We start from the raw sequence: 16,312 nt of genomic DNA, 5'->3' as shown, positions 1-16,312 counted from the left end.
ATTGTAAAGTAGCAATTCTGTGGAACGTCACAAATAACGTAATGACGCTGCATGAGAGAGCGAGCGAGAGAGACAGAGACAGAACTAAGCACCCACTATGAGCCAGGTCAGGAGGAACCACCCTTTTCTCCTCCCAGAAAAATGGATCAAGCCCTCCCCGAGTTCACTGAACCACAGCACTTACTCCAATGCGTTTTGGTTTGTGTGTGTGTGTCTCTCTCGGTCTCCCTTGCAGGGCAGGGACCATGTCAAATGCACGTTTTGCAAAGCACTGAACATGCTTTAAGCTCTGAGTGAATAGTGAGCGCCCCATGAGTGGATGCACGCAGAGGCTCCACCACACACACTCAGCCCACAAGTTGGCCCTGCGGGTCCACCCCCATTTGTCCCTATGTCCATCAACTTCTCACCACCTGCACCGCGACCCCCAAGTCCTCTCGCCTGGACGACTCCGTCACCTCCTTACCACCTTCCCAGTGTCCCAGTGTCCATTCTCCCTGCTGCAGTCTAGTCTCCTCCATACAGCAGCCATTATGATCAGATCAGCTGCCGCCCAGGGCTAGTTTTCTCCCGGGACAGCAGGTTCACGGATGCTTACTGCATGGAAACACATGCATACGTGTGGGAACAACAGGGGCCACACATGGACCCATGACGACAGGGGACCAGTTCTCAAGGCCTCTAAAGAAGGCAGAGGATGGCTCATTTTCATGGTCATGGACGTGCTCACATAAACAGTCCCAGCCAAACCCAGGGAGTTGTGGGAATTACTGTCCGATGAGGCCGTGGGGGAGGGTAAGCAGACTGGCTGAGGTGGGAGGAGACAGGGGAACTTAGTTTGTTCTCGGGGCAGGAGTTCCTGTTCAGGTGCTCAGCAGGTAAGCCCTCATCCCCAGCTCTCTCCAGGCTTCAAGGAGAGGGAGGCAAAGAACCAACACAACAGCCCCATTTTATTCCACGACCAGCAAACCCGCTTGCCACACAGTGACAGAGCTCTCCCGCGCGGCCTGCTGCCTGGACAGCGCTGCTCAGTCGGACTCTGTGGCGACGGAGACGTTCGTGTCACTGTCCCACGGAGCAGTCACTTCACTTCCGGTGCCCGAGCACTGGAAGCGTGGCTAATACAGCTGAGGAAATGAGTCCTTAATTTAAATGAACTGAAACTCACACGCCACATCCAGCTCGTGGCCACTGCACTGCACAGTGCGGCTCTAGGCCCTGGCCTGGCCCAGGGGCAGTTCGGTTCACAAGCCAACTCCAGGGACAGCAAGTGGCAGACAAAGTTCTTGGGGTCACCAGCACCTCTCCCCAGACAGAAACGGCAGCCTTGCTGAGCAGAGGTTGAGTCTCAGAGTGGGGGGACGCCACGCACACACCGAATAAGGTTAGCCAGCCTCCTGGCCAGGCCGCCCTTCTTGGGCTCCTCGATGTGGAAGGTGCGGGTGAGGAGGTTGTAGAAGGAGCCGTAGCACACGGCCACCACGGTGCACGTGAGGCAGATGACGTTGTAGGGCATGCTGAAGTCCGGCGTGGGCAGGTTCACCAGCAGCGGCTCTGTGTAGAGCCGCACGAAGTAGCTAGAACTATCGGAGACTGGGAACCTGGCGGTCAGGAAGGAGTGATGAGGCGGGACCCCTGCTCCTCCCCTTTCACCCGCGCCCACCCGCACCCCTGGGGTCGCACCGGGCCAATGCCTGGCAGTAAGGCTTTCCAAACCTTTCCGACAGAAGACATCTCAGATGAAAGCTCAACACAGGACCCTGACAGAGAGCTGCCTCGTACTGAGGGCGAGGAAAGGGGCCCTGCCTGTGCGTGGCTGCCTCTTCCTTAGCCTCCTGGTCTCAACCTAAAGGCCGTCTGCTCAGAGAAGCTGTCCTGGGTCGCCCACCAGAGTACTCCCAGCACGGCCTCGGCCCCACCGCTCCCTAGCACGGAAGCTCCCCTCTGGACTGGCAGTGTTCGGCAGGCAGGGGGGCATGTCTGTCTGTTCACCGCCGGGCGGCCAGCCTCCTCCGGAGTTCCTGGCATTTGGTATGTGCCCAGCAAAATCATCATCGGTGGGTCAATGCGGGCCTTGAACACTGCTCTTCTCCCCTACTTATTCTTCCAGGCGCCCCTTACAGCCATTTTATAAAGTCTGTATGAACATCACCGACCACCGGGACCTTCACTAGGACTGAGTTAAATCAATCTCCATGGGGCCCGGGCGCGGCCACACCAAGCCCCAGCCCACCCTGCAGGAACCAGAGCATCTGTGCTGGTGCACCCCGAACCAGGCAGCGGAGGTCACACTCACAGGCTGTTGAAGAGGGGACTCTCTTCCCAGTCCACAGGTTTGGCTGCCACCAGGCTGGGCACGAGGGCACTGATGACAGACGGGCTGCAGAGACGCAGGCAGGCATTCTGTCAGCTGTGTTTCTCACTGGCCCCCTGCTCAGGGCTGGGACAGAGACAGCAGGTCGGGAGGGTGGGGGCAGCCTACCTGACATAGAAGCCGTGGTTGGGGTCCGGGGTGTACTCGGTCCACTTGAGCAGCGCCCGCTCAAACTGGATGGAGACCTTGGTGACCGAGTTGGCCGGCAGCTGAATCAGCATCTCCAGGAGGTGGGGCTGCAGCCGGTCCTGGGCAGGCTGGTAGTGGATGTAACCTGCAGACGACGAGGCTCCCGAGTCAGCACACCTCTTTCCTGGGGGCAGAACCTGCACCTCCTGCCTGCCCTGCGGAGGCCTTGAGGCCTGGATCTGGTGCCTGGAGGTGGGCTCTGGGTCAGAGGAGCCCCAGGCAGGCTCAGGAAAGGGAGGAGGGTCTCAGAAAAGGAACATTATGTTTCCAGGGCAGCCGTCTGGGCAGACAACTGTGTATTCACATCACGAAAACTGGGCAGCGGACATCAGGAAGTTCACACAACCACCCGGGAGGTTTCCCTGCCGAAAACAGGACGTGAGTCTAGTCCCGTCTCTCACACTCACAACTAATACCCCAAATGCAGGCAACGGAGGAGCACGCTGAACACCGACACGCGGTCGAACCCAGAATGAAGAACATTCCATACAACAAGTGACCCACTTTGCCCAACAAATACAATTAAAAAAAAAAAAGGAGGGAAACGCTGCAGATTTAAAGAGACTTGGGAGGACCGCCCTGGTGGGAGATGTTAACAGCAGGGGAAGCTGAGGGCGGGGCAGAGGGCGTGGATAGGAAGGACTGTGCCTTCTGCTCCATTTCTCTGTAACCCTAAAACTGTTCTTTTAAAAAGGGCTCTATTAATTAAAAAGAGAGAAACTGAAGAGCATATCGAGCAAATGCAATGGGAGGACTCTGTTTGCGTCCCAATTCAAGCAAAGGAATTACAAATAGCTACTTTTAAGACCATCGGGGAAAACAGGTATGAGAAGGACAGGCCACGGTGTTTTTTTAAGTCCTTCGTCTGTTAGAGAAATATACTGAAGCACCGTATTTAAAGGTGAACTGATGTGATGTCTAGGACTTGTTTTAAGACACTTCAGGAGAAAAACAATCGAACAAAAAAGGAGGAGAGGGGAGATGAAACCAAAGAGAGAGGAAGCTGCTGGCTGCTAAAGCTGCCCACGGGGCCAGGGGAGTGGATTCCGCTGGTCCACTGGGTGCGTGTCTGAAATTTTCCAGAGCGAAAGGTGAAAACAAGCCCCATAAACACGTGGGCAGAAGGTCTGAAGCAGATCCTGAAGGTGGTGCAAGCCGTGGTGCTGAAGACAAGCAAGACTATTAACCATGGCCTTGAAAATACGGGGCAGGACAGAGCGGCTCAAGGAGACAGTGGGCCTGGCCTCTTCCTGAGAAGTCCCCTCTGCAGCCTTAGTCTCTCTCCACCCCCGAGAAAGACAAGTGCCTTCTTCAGTGCTGCGCCTGGCACCGAAGGGAAAGCGATCAGGAAAGAGTAACTCCGCTACAGAAAAATGGGAGAAAATAAATATAAAATTTAAAAACGACGCTTCTTCCCTCCTGAGGCAGCAGAGCCATCTCCAGGTCCGTAATCTTCCGTGTCCCCAGGCCTCTGCTGTTCCGGCCAACCCTCCCTGTACTGGAAAGGGCCCCGTGACTCATCAGGAAGGACTGCTGGGAGGGGGATGGTGGGAAAGGGAACTGCTGCCCCCCTCAGGCCTTATGAAGAATCACCAGTACTGTGTGTCTTCATTATTTCTGCTTTATCAATTGCCCCAGAGTGGGCACTGGTGAGGCTGCCCTTTCCACTTGTCCAACTATTCTGCCTGTGTAGTCTTCTTGGTTATGGGCTTCAGGAACTACCCTGAGAAGTGGGGGTTCGGGGACTCTGGAGAGAGGGCGGGTGAGCAGGAGTGGGGGGACTCAGCTCTCACTTGGTTTGTTCTCCTTGCCCTTGGAGGTGATGGTGAGGGTGTGCACATACAGCCGCAGGAACCAGGGCACGGTGTCCAGGAGCAGCACAGGGAAGGCCCGGTACGGGTGGGTGTTGTGGAGCAGCGTGCTCAGCTCCCCGTTCTGCAGCCCGTAGCCGCTCACGTAGCGCTGGGCGTGCAGGAAGGGCACTGGCGGGGCCTCTGCGCAGACCAAAGCCAGCAGTTAACAGTGCCCAAGGGAGAGGGTCTCTCCCCACCCACTCTGCCCAGGCCACATTCAGAGTCTCACAGCCAGGGAGGGGGCGGGGGAGAACTTTCCGTCAGAACCGGGAAACTCGAATTCTGGAATCATCCCCCTATTCCCCAGCTAATACCAACAACAGAATTACTGTTATTTCCTAAATATTGATATATGCTGAGCTCTGTGCCCTTGTAACACAAACCAGGTGCTCTCATGATATTTTGCACTTCCCCTTGGTAACACTGAACACGACTGTAATCAAAATCGTCTGATGTCTGCCTCAACCAGCAGACATTATGATTCTCAGATGCAGGGTATTGTCTGTCTTCAGCAAAGATTTGCAGATTACATGAATACATAAACAAACTCCGTATTTTAAATTAATGACCTCATCTGCTGAGGTCAGGAGCCTGCCCACAGTCAGAGAGCTTTAAAAAAATGGGGCTAGAAGCTGGGGGCTAACTGTAGAGAGCTGGGCCTCAACACCAGGCTGTGATCTCGTGGCAGGGCTGTGAGTCCTCCCCAGGGGACCCCATCTCAGCCTGCAGTGGCCCACCCTCACGCACCACTGTCCGGGGGTCTCTTCCACTTGAGCTGGAGGTTGAGGTTGCGGGAGCTGTTGATCACGGCCTTGTCCAGCAAGTTGTAGACAGCATAGGTCTTCTGGGTGCCCAGGATGACGTCCTGGTACGTGGTGAGAGGGGGTGGGCTCACCTCCAAAGTCTCATTGTCCTGGGGACACAAGGGCAGGGCTGAGAGGTAAGCAGACGGGCAGGCTGGCCTTGGCAGGGGGTGATATATGTGGCTGGAGACCGTGGTACCTGGTTGTAGCTGGTGACGTCCACGTAGACTCGGCTCTCTGAAGCCAGGGGGCAGGGCTCTGTGAGGGTTCGGGAGAACATCCGGAAGAGGGACCAGTCTGGGGGGCAGACGGCAGGGTTAAGCAGGGGCTGGGACTGGGCCTGGTCCACACACATGGGGTGGGGCTGGCGACAGGCGGGCAGCGATGAGTTGCCACAGGGGCTCACCTTTCTTCCCTTGCCCCGTGACGAAGGCGTCAAACACGACGGAAAGGGTCTGCCTCAGCTCCCAGGAGATGCTGGTACAGCGAGCATTCTACCGCAAGGACCAGACAGTGGCAATGAGGACCTATCGTTGCAGCCAGAGCCTCAGGGACTCCCACGGTGACTCAGTCCCTTGTCTATGGTGGGTCTTCCCACGTGTCTGTTTGCTACTGCTCACTGCTGAGCACTTGACCCTGTGCGAGCAGCTTCAAGTGCATCCGTCGGGTGAACCGTCGCTGGCGGCCACAGAAGTACTACTATTTCATCTGACAGATGGGGAAACCAGGCTCAGGGAAACAAAAGGATTCACTCAAGGTCACGCCAGCTGGTGAGTAACTATGCTAGTGGGTGCATCACATAACTATTTTGAATAGCTACCCTCCACGACAAAGATTTACTGAATCCTTGCCAGGCAACCACTCGGTTTCCTTGGTGTGTGGCCAATGCCCTGAGAAGTCATCGAGCTACCCACCACTTGCTATGGGCTCAGCCCTCCCCCAGACACTGGGCCACGTGCTTCACCTGCACTTTCTCTCAGAGCCTCTGGATGGCACCCGCCCCCTTTCCCGAGGACTCACTCTGCATACAGGGCGGATATGCACTGCCTGGGAGTGGTAGCTAGTGTGGAACAAGCGATCAGCCTTCAGCAGCATGGAGAGGCCTGCCTGGAGGAGGCAGGAAGAAATAAAATGTCAGTGCCCAGGGCACCTGGGCACTCAGCAGAGGTTATCTGTAAATACGCCTGGCTGCCTGGCAGTGAAAGGGCGTCTGCCAACTCCATCCACTCTTCAGACCGCTCTGGCCTCACCTTGGAACTGCAGGGCAAGAGCTTCTTCCACGGGGTGAGGTTCTCAGTGCAGACAACTTCCCTGGGCAGCACAGCATAGCGCAGGAAGTAGTGATCAGTGCCTGAGGGAGACAGAGGCCTGTCTGGGCTGGGCCTTGGGCCGCACTCCTCAGGACCCACACGCTAGTTACAGGGTGGCCCCTCCTTCTCCCCATATACCCATCTAGTGCCACCACGCTCACAGCACAGCACGGCTGGGAGTGGGACCTGCTCCTCCCCTTGGGAGAAGGCAGTGCAGAGACAGCCCGGTCTCAGGGAGCGTTCTCCTGGGGCCCACACGCCCAGGGGATTATGATCTGGCCCGACTGCGGAAAGAGGAAGCTGAGGGGAAAGGAGGCAAAGGTTTGGGCAAGAGGTAACAGGAAGAAGGAAAGGGCTGCTGGGGCTTCTCACCATTGGCCAGCCCCAGGGGTTTGAAGGAGGCAGTAGGTGTGACTGTGTTGGTGGAGTCGATGAAGTTGAGAGAGGCGCAGAAGATCCCTGAGAGGACGTTGCTGAGCTCCTTCCAAGATTTGTCCACACTAGAGGGAGACACAAACCCGCTCACTGTCCTGGGCTGTCTCTGCTCCCTTCTCAAAGCCTGTACTGGCTGCCACAGCATCAGACTGGCCACCTGATGGAGCTGGAACACCACCACGGCCCCCGCTCAGCCCCTTCCTCCTCACGCCCTGCAGCCACACAGGTCTTTGCTTCCGTGGTCCCTCCCTCTGCTTGGGAATGCCCTACAGTCTGCTCACCTTCAGGAGGCTCCCTCCTCCGGGAAGCCCTTTCTGCCCTCCTCAGCCACAGCCTCCACCTGCACTGCTGGGGGTCTGACCACCTGAGCCTCTCCCTAAGTCCTTCCTGAGACATGGCCAGGTGGTGGCAGCACCTCGTCCTAAGCGTCGTTTCTCCTCAACCAGGCTGACAGAACCAGAGGACAGAGGGCCAGTCTGAGTCACCATTGTGTGTCTCACAACACCACATAAGGTGCCCCACACGTGACAACAGTCACTGATCCGCTCAGTTGGGCAAAAGAACACACTCCCCTGTGAACACCCTGGGCAGGAAGGTGAGCCTGGTTCTAGCTTCAGAGCGGGAGTCTTACATCTAAACAGACTCAACAAACAAGAGAAAATTAGCATTCTAGGATAAAGAAAAAACCCACCAAATTAAATTAGGAGTTTTTTTTTCTTAGAGAAATATCAAAACAGAATTTGATCTCTGTATTAACCACAGAGAGCATAAAACTAGAACTCTAAGCATCAGCTCTGTAGTACAGGCAACTGTAAGCTGAGGGGACACCGTGACGGCGGCAGAGCAGATGGGGAAGAAGGCAAGGGGCCAGTGTCCAGGTGGAGCCTTGGCCAGTTGGTGGGGTCACTGCTGGCTCCCCACTTGATATCACCTAAGTGCTGTCCTGGGGTGTTTTGATAATCCTCTGTTCAGAGCTTTTCAATTGCTCCGAGTCTTAAGCCTCAAATGAAGATTGCACGCTTGTGGTCTGACACTCTGCCCAAACCAGAACCAGGTTCGTCTGGCGGGCACGACAGTGACTCACACAGCGTGTCTTACATTTTAAAATTCCTTGCTGGTATTTAAATTTGCCAACTTTCACACTGCAATCCAGATATCTGATATCTCTTTATTTTTTTAATTTTATTTTAGTTGTTGTTCAGGTACAGTTTTCTGTCTTTTAAACCCATCCCAGCCCACCCACCCTGATATCTCTTTAAAAATGAGAGTATCTTATAACAGTGGACCTTTATTCCCATGGCAATAGTCCATAGGGGATGACTGGCAGCTGTCCTCTCAAGCTCTCTAGCCTGCCACAGTCCCCACCACTCCCTATTATTGTCCTAAAATTTAAAAAAAGATTTTATGTATTTACTTCTAGAGAGCAGGGGAGATAGAAAGAGAGGGAGAGAAACAATAATGTGTGGTTGCCTCTCCTGCACCCCCCTACTGGGGACCTGGCCCATAACTCAGGCATGTGCCCTGACTGGGAATTGAACCGGCAACCCTTTGGTTCACAGGCTGGCACTCAATCCACTGAGCCACAGCACCCGGGACTATTGCCCTATGTTTTTAAAAAAATCATACTTGTACTATCGTATGAGTGGATTTAAGAAGAAACTGGGGTCCAACAGCAGTACCTAGCCTCATCCCTCCCAAACAAAAGCAATTCCTTTAATATGGAAGTCTGGCATCTTATAGGCCAATTCTAGCACACCCATGTTTTGTTTGGCCTTAAATCCAAGTAAGCTTCAATGATGTGTTATCCGCCTCTGCAGAGATGTTGTGTGTGTTGCCTCAGGTCTGGGAGTAGTAGGGGAAGGAAGTATATTCAGCAAAGTAAAGCATGCCACCCAGTAGTCACATTATTGCTTACTTCCAAGGCTGCTTTACTGCCATGGAATTACTGCCCACAGCAACTGCTGCCCCCAAGGGCAGTGGCAAGACGACAACACCTTCCCTGCCACATTCCCTTCATGGCCTGCAATAGGTCTCAAGGTGGGCACTCACTCAGCGACGGTGTCCTGGAACCAGACCCAGAGCTCTGCACCGGAGGGGGCCTGCAGGAAGGGTGGCCCCCAGTATCGAGTTCTCCAAAAGCCTTGTGTGAGTGACAGGTGCAGCTCCCGGAGAGAATACTTGGAGATCAACTGCCCCAGGGCTTTGGGGAAGAGCCTATAATGAGAAACTAGAGAAGGGGAAGCAGGTGAGGGACGACCCTTGGAAGGAGTCTTCTCAGCCACCCCAAAGAAACAGCAGACCCCAGACTCCGGGATCAGAGGGATCTGAATTCCAGACCAGACTGTCATTCACTTACCAGAGATGTGATTTTTGAACAACTGCTCTTGCAGCTCTACCCCTCTAATTTCTTCCTAGCAATCTGTCACAGAACTTAGCACTGTGCGTAGCACCCAGCATAAATGGTAACCATCAACGACATCATCGTCAGTGTCCCGGACAGAGAGCTCTAATTAAAGGTGTAGAGTGGCAGCCTGGAGCTGCGGAAAGAACTGGACTAGGAGTCGCTGCCCCTATCCGAGCCTTAATGTCACCAACAATATAATGGGGTTCCCCAATAACCCATCCTTCCCTCAGGGACCCACTTTGTCCGGTTCACGCCCACGGGCCAGGACTCCACCCAGGGACTAGGCCCCGCCCCCCAAACTTGCCTCCACCCACTTCCAGCAGGTGCCACAGATATCAATCTCCGGTCTCTTTCTCTCACCTTCTTCCCGCTGCAGCTCCGAATCCCAGCGCGTGCGGAACTGGAATGTGGCTGCTACATCTCCAGAAGGCAGCGGGGTGATGACGAGCTCCTCCCGCAGGCTGTCGCGTGGGGCCTCTACATGGCCCCAGCTGCCCGGCCAGAGCAGCAGCAGTACCACCACAGCGAGCGGCTGGGCCGCCGCCATTCCTGCGACTCCTTCCGCTCCCCCAACAGTGCCCGCCCCACGAGGCCGGCCTCCAGTAGGAAGAGCGAATAAAGAGTGACTTCCGGTATCGTCCCGGAAATCGGGGTGCGGTTACCGGAGCAACGGCCCCGCTAGCCTCTTTAAGGCTACAGAGTTTAAGGCGTTGCGTGGAGGGCAAGAAGGATGAAGGATCTCCACCGTTGAGATATTCCCACCCACGAGAAAATGCTTAATAATACCGAGTGCCGGCACTGCTATTGTCCCTATGTGATAGTTGAGAAAACACTGAAAAAGTGATTTGCGAGGTAACAGGGCTTAGCTCCTGCTTTCCTTCAGCTTCTAGTGTCTCCCTTTGCTGGGTCCTAAGACTAGCCAGCTCCTCTGGTGGCAGAGCTTTCCCGCAAAGCCCTCAAATAACTGTCTCCTTTCTTATGAAAAATTTCAAACATACAGCAAAATTGGAGGAATGAGCACCTGCTTCCCCATCACGTAGACTTCACCGTTAACATTTTCCTAGACTCATTACATATCGGTCTATAAATCCCTCAATTCATTGTATGTTTTAATACATTTCGAAGTAAACTGCGGACAGAAGCACACTTCCCCCTAAATATTTCAGCGTTCATAGTATGTTCTAGAGTTCAATATTTGTCCACATTTTTCTTTTGGTGTTAAATTTACATATAATACAATGAGGTTTACAACTCGGAGGTGCACATTCACTGAGTCTGGCAAGTGCACACACCTGTGTACACAAACTCCTAAGAAGACAGAACATTCCTAAAGCCCCCAGAAGGTGGCTAATGCCCCCTTGCCAATCAATTCCTGCCCCTCCTCACCTTCCAGAAGCAACCACTGCTCTGACTCTCCTTCATAGAATGAGGTAATCGTTCTAGAGCTTCATATAAATAAAATCATCATACAGTATGTGTGTGTGTGTGTGTGTGTGTGTGTGTGTGAGAAGCTTCTTTCATGGCAAGGATGTCTTTGAAAATCATCCATGTTCTTGTGTGTATTGGCCATTCTTTTATTGCTGTGTAGTATTGCATTATATGAATATGTCGTAGTTTACCTATTACCCTGTTGAGAGAAGCCTGAGCTCTTTCAAGTTTTTAGTTATTATGAACTAGACTGCTGTACAATTTACTTTTCAGACACCTTGGGTAAGAAGGTGGACATTTAGTAGTAAAGAGTACGTTAGGTGTGTGTTTAATTTTTTTTTCTTGCCAGTTTGTTCTTGGGCAACAGACCTATTCCAACTGCCCAATCCACAGTTACAAGCATCAAGTCATAATATTTTAGGACTAAAAAAGACATTAAAGATGATATTATTCGGCTAGAGAAATTAAAGGTAAGGCGAAGTGAAATGCTCGGCCACAACCCACCCACAGCTGGCTGGTGGTGCAGGTGGAGTAAAGCCAGGTCCCCGCCTCTTTACCAAGACTCTCCCCCAGTGAGAGACTAGCGTGCATTCAGCTAAGATGAACCTTGTTGCAGAAATTTCGGGACTCTCTGCTACCTTTTTATTACAATTCAAATAAAACAGGATCACTGGGTTTATTTTTTTCTGCTTGGGGGTGTAGCTTCAATAGTTCACAGGATTTAAGCCAACAGGTCCTGACCGCTGTAACCAAGGGAAATGGGAGGGTCTGGGAGTCATTCTGTTTTCACGATGTTTCTAGGTGGAGCGTGTTGGGTGGATATTCTCTGGCCCAGAAATCTTGGTACCAACTTCCTTTGCTTGTCCTGAGTATCAGAAAAAACTTGACTGCTTGTTGCATCAAAAGATAAGATTTTAAATCCGATTCTAAGTCACAAATATTATACAATGTTTATTCAAAATATGACAATTTCTACTAGAACTCAGTAGGAAGAATAGCTTTGCTCTTATTGGGAATTCAAATCTAGTCACTTGTATTATTTTTTTTCTCTTTTTGAATTTAACATAGTTTTTTCCCTTTTTATTGGATTTATTGGGGTGACACTGGTTAACAAAATCACACAGGTCTCAGGTGTACGAAACCACAAATCATTATCTGCACACTATATTGTGTGTTCACCACCCCAAGGCTGTGTGTTTATAAGAAATTGTCAGGCCTTTCTCCAAAATGTATGTTTTCACTTGTATCAACAATGTATGAGCTCCTGTTCAACGTCTTAATTTTTTTTCATTTTAGCCATGTTGGAATGTGTGTAGTGGTTTCCATCACGGTTTTAATGTGCATTTCCCTGGTACCTAATGCTGTTGAGCATCTATCCAGGTGCTTACCTGCCATTCATATATTTTCTTTCATGAAAATTCTGTTAAAATCTTTTTGCACCCTCTCCTTTTTTTACCGGCTTGTTTGCCTTTTTATTATTGGGTTGTAGGGGTTCCAGTGTTCAATTTCTGCTTTAGGTTTTTCAGCTGCCCTATGGGAACGCATTCATGAAGAATTTTACATACAGTCTCTTGGTAAAACCCACAACCATATCTCTATGAAGAACCAAATTTGGGGTCAAGCAGGTCTGCCAAGATATACCCCAACCGACCAGAGAGCAAGTGTCAAAAGGTGTCTTTAAATCATTATGATATCACCCTACTTACATCTATTCCTGTCACACTAGACATGGAATAGAAGGAAGGCTGTGAGTTTAGACGTCAGACAGACATGGGTTCGAATCCCCACACCAGCCATCGATCCACAGGAGCATGAGCAGCATGTCACTCTCCCTCGTCTGTAAAGTGGGTAAACCTATTTTCAGGGTTGTTGCGAGGATTACATGAACGCCTAGGATCTGGAATGTAGTAAGTGCTTGATAGCATTTACTCTTTAACACCTCTTTGAGGTAGGTACTCATCTCATCTCATTCCAGAGATCAGAAAACTGAGGCAGAAACTGAGATAATTATTTAAGATCACAGTGAGTGATGAAGCCAGGACCAGAGGTCACACTATCAACCTTAATTTTTTTTAAAAAAAGTAGCTGCCATCACTCTGATCACGATTTTGTTATTCTACGCTTTCTTTCCTTTTGGAATTGCCTGTCCCCATCATTCAAGACCCAGTGGCCTCCAGGGAAGACTTCTCCTGCTGTGGCCCACATTGTCCTTCCATTATCCTTGGCCGTGTCTGCTCCTGGAAGAGTGCTTGGTCACCTTAGCATTTCTGCTGCCCAAGCAAGGAGGCAGGCATATGGCGCAACAGGCGCTCCGTAACGTTGAACAAAGGGACATACAAGACGACATCACAGCACTGCTCCCTGCTGCCCCACGCCGCCAGGCCGCTCGCGGTGTCGAGTCCTGTGCACTCCTAGGGACTGCTACAGGGTGGGCCCTCCTCTGTCCTCCCCACACAGGAGCCTACAGAACGAGTTTGTCTTCTTCCCCTCTTTCCAGAGTCTAAGGTAAGTCTGTGCAACAGACAGAAGAAGCCACGCTGCGGCTTGGAGACTAAAAAGCTGGGCTGCTTGCCTTGGGATTCGCTCCAAATCATCCTCCCATCTCCAAGGGCACTCTGTCGCCTCAAGAAACAGACAGCTGGAGATGCGGGCTCTGAAGGCCAGCCAAGCCCCTGTGGTTTGGCAGAAGAGGAGGTCATTGTCCAACCAGGAAGTGCTCCTGGTGTCTCAGCTGACCCTAGACTCTTCCAGGCAGGGCTGGGATTTATAGCAGCTGAATTCAAGGCTCCCCATGGGCTCACAAACAATTCTGCCTCTCTGGAGAGCTGTAGATAGATCCCTCTCCCCAGGCAGGCTCCCTGCCACAAACCCTGCAGACCCTAGCGTCACGCGCCTGGGGTACTAAGAGGTTTGTTGACAAGCTGACAGCAATCAAGCTAGTGTAGCTTCACCATGGAAGGTAGTGGGGTGATCCCAAAGCTGAGAACCCTCGCACAGCCAAACTGCAGAGCTCCGGGCCACAGCCCGGGAGAAGGCTGAGCCACCATCAGACAGGAGGCTGAGCCTTGCTGCTCCAGAGGGAGGGAGAAGGCACCGAGGACAATGGACAAAGACCATGTGCGCGGCAAAGTCATGAGCAACCCAGAAAAAACTATACAATTTAACACCAGACTGGGCCCTCACCCAGCTTAGGGGATGATCTCAGCTTGGACACAGAGGCTTTTAGACAAAAGGAACACAAAACTCCCACAAGTTCCTCCCCAGCGCTAGGAAAAGCACTTAAGAACTGTCACTTACAATGGCCTCCCGCAGGGGTGAAGGCAGGATGGGACTATGGGAAGACCACAGCCCCGTCACTCAGCCTGGGGGCACAAAGAGCTCCGGGGTCTAGGCTGCAGGTCGCTGATCCGTGGGTGGTGTCTGATGTACAAAGGGAGGGCGGATGGTCTGGTTTGTGTGACGTGAGAAATGACTTCACGTTCCTCTTCAGGCTGGGTGCCGCAAGCCCTCTTTCACTCCACGCACTCACACCCGTGGCTTCACTCGCCTCCTACACACTTGACCACCAACGCTCTCATCTACATCCCACACTCGTGGGTCCAGCTGCCTCAACGTGACCCCTTGCCTGTCTCAAAAGCATCTCAAACTCATGTCCAAAACCAAACTCGTGACCCTCTTCCCACACCTGGTTCTCTCCTAAACTCCCCACCTGGGTGAAGCAACCCCCAAACCACCCTGCTGTACACAGCAGGAACAAAGGTGCACCCGTGACCCCTTCCTCTCTCACAGCCCCTATCAAATCTTTCCGAATTTGCCTCCTACATCTCTCTTCATCCCGTCCACTTTTCCACAGTCCGCCCTTGCCCCTCCCTAGGCCATCACCTCTCGGCAAGGTGGCTGCAATCACCCGCTTGTTTCCAGACCTCCGCTTTGGCCCCCTAGCCACGGGGAGCCCTTCTGGCCATTCTCCTCCTGGCTGACTCCTACTCATCCTCTGATCTCAGCTCAAATGCCACTTCCCCAAGGGAAACACCTCGTGACCCCTCTGAGTAAGCTGTTGACTCCTTTCTAGCACCAGAGTTGCAATCCTACATTCAGCCTCCATGAGACTAAACTCTGGAAGAGCAGGGCTCGTTTTGGGTTGTTGTTTTTTTTTTTGTCACTACTACATTCCCAAAGCCATGCTCAGTAGCATACATGTGTCTAGCCCCAACATCTAATGTGAATGTCACTTGTTACACCACCCAGTTAAGCTGAGCATCGCCACATCTGACTTCACTCTCCTCTGATATATTCTCTACATTGCAGCCAGAATGATCTTTTTAACAAGCAAATTCAACCACGTATTATCTTTCATTACTCCCAACGGAGTTCAAATTCACTAACGTGACCTCTAACATGTAAAATGCTAGTTACCTATCCAAAGACTGCTGTGCTCTTATTCTGTAGCAGCACAACCCTGACTTGATCAAGAGGGCAATGTACCTACTAAAGGACTACCCCAGCCTTCCTTCCCAGGAGGCAGCGTGCTCCTGAGAGGTTTAAAAGGCAGAACAGAAGTCGGATGCGTTGGTAATTCAGCAACTTGAAAGGGTTGTCTTTCCGAAGGCCAGAATTTCCTTTTTTATAATGCCATGTCTTTATGTCTCTCAAGTGTCTGTTAGTTAGTAAAACATCTAACAGTATTAGTAATTAGTAAATGCTGGCCAATGAGATGAAGGTGGAATGGTACTGGCTAGACCTTCCAAAAATACTTCCTCACGTGGGAATAGACAGCGGGGTGTGCTCTGCCCATCCCCAATTTCTTCCCCTGCTTTCTGCCAGTTTCAAGGACGGGATGGCGGGGGCTTCGACAGCCACCTTAGACATGAAGAATTGATGAGAATTAGAGCCACAGGCCTGGGGTGGCTGAGCGAAAAGAGCCAGCCAGGACCCTGGTGCCCACTACGGAGCAGCCGTGCAGCCCTGTGCTCTGGGTTTTTTTTAGATGGGGACATATTGATATTTTACTGATATTTTACCAGCAGACAAACTGAAACGATGCAGGCTTCTACGCGTTTTGCGACTCGACCATCGTCAATCTCACTCTCCTTTTGTCTCCTTAAATCTGACAGCTCAGCCAAGCTGAACGTTCTCCAGTCCCGCACAGTCATTTCTCTGCAGGTAAGGCTCCTGAGCTGCTCTTTCTGCTGGGAACACAGCCCCCACCTAGCTCACTCCTACTCACCCTTTGGATTTCGGCACAAAAACCAGCTCGTCGACAACCGTACCAGCGAGGTTAAGACGCCCCCGTTTTCTGGTACCAGAGTAGCTCCTTGTCAGGCTACTTATGACACTGTGAGCCCTGAGTCCGTCTCCTCCTCTGGGGCTGTCAGCTCCATGAAGGCAGAATGCAGCCGCTCTCACCCAAAACTGTATTCCAAATGCCCAGCCCGGTGTCCGGTCAATATGTCTGGAATAAATGGAGTGAATGAAAGAGGCATATCGTCTTGGTTACAGAGCTAAACAAATACAGT

At 52.0% G+C, this 16,312-nt stretch overlaps 1 protein-coding gene across 1 annotated transcript; it reads right to left on the bottom strand.

Moving 5' to 3' along the window:
• Positions 1–929: 929 nt before the first annotated feature.
• Positions 930–9,953, bottom strand: PIGT (phosphatidylinositol glycan anchor biosynthesis class T). Its single transcript, XM_037044152.1, has 12 exons — positions 9,729–9,953; positions 9,014–9,191; positions 6,902–7,029; positions 6,470–6,570; positions 6,240–6,326; positions 5,626–5,713; positions 5,419–5,516; positions 5,164–5,329; positions 4,357–4,557; positions 2,483–2,648; positions 2,297–2,380; positions 930–1,601 (listed from the first exon to the last, which is right to left on the bottom strand). The coding sequence occupies exons 1-12, from the start codon at positions 9,913–9,915 to the stop codon at positions 1,349–1,351; spliced, it is 1,737 nt and encodes a 578-aa protein (XP_036900047.1). The 5' UTR covers positions 9,916–9,953; the 3' UTR covers positions 930–1,348.
• Positions 9,954–16,312: the final 6,359 nt, after the last annotated feature.

The sequence above is a fragment of the Sturnira hondurensis genome, unplaced genomic scaffold (assembly GCF_014824575.4).
Source record: "Sturnira hondurensis isolate 20B ecotype Veracruz unplaced genomic scaffold, ASM1482457v3 Scaffold0004136, whole genome shotgun sequence".
Taxonomy (NCBI): domain Eukaryota; kingdom Metazoa; phylum Chordata; class Mammalia; order Chiroptera; family Phyllostomidae; genus Sturnira; species Sturnira hondurensis.
The sequence above is the reverse complement of the archived record's forward strand: the minus strand, read 5'-3'. Positions and strand labels throughout refer to the sequence as shown.

Excerpts from the sequence above, each read along its gene's own strand:
- PIGT (XM_037044152.1), bottom strand. The coding sequence starts at position 9,915 with ATGGCGGCGGCCCAGCCGCTCGCTGTGGTGGTACTGCTGCTGCTCTGG. Across the intron at positions 9,192-9,728 it reads GGAGCTGCAGCGGGAAGAAG|TTTCTCATTATAGGCTCTTC; the intron begins GTGAGAGAAAGA and ends CCCCTTCTCTAG. Across the intron at positions 5,330-5,418 it reads ACGTCACCAGCTACAACCAG|GACAATGAGACTTTGGAGGT; the intron begins GTACCACGGTCT and ends TTGTGTCCCCAG.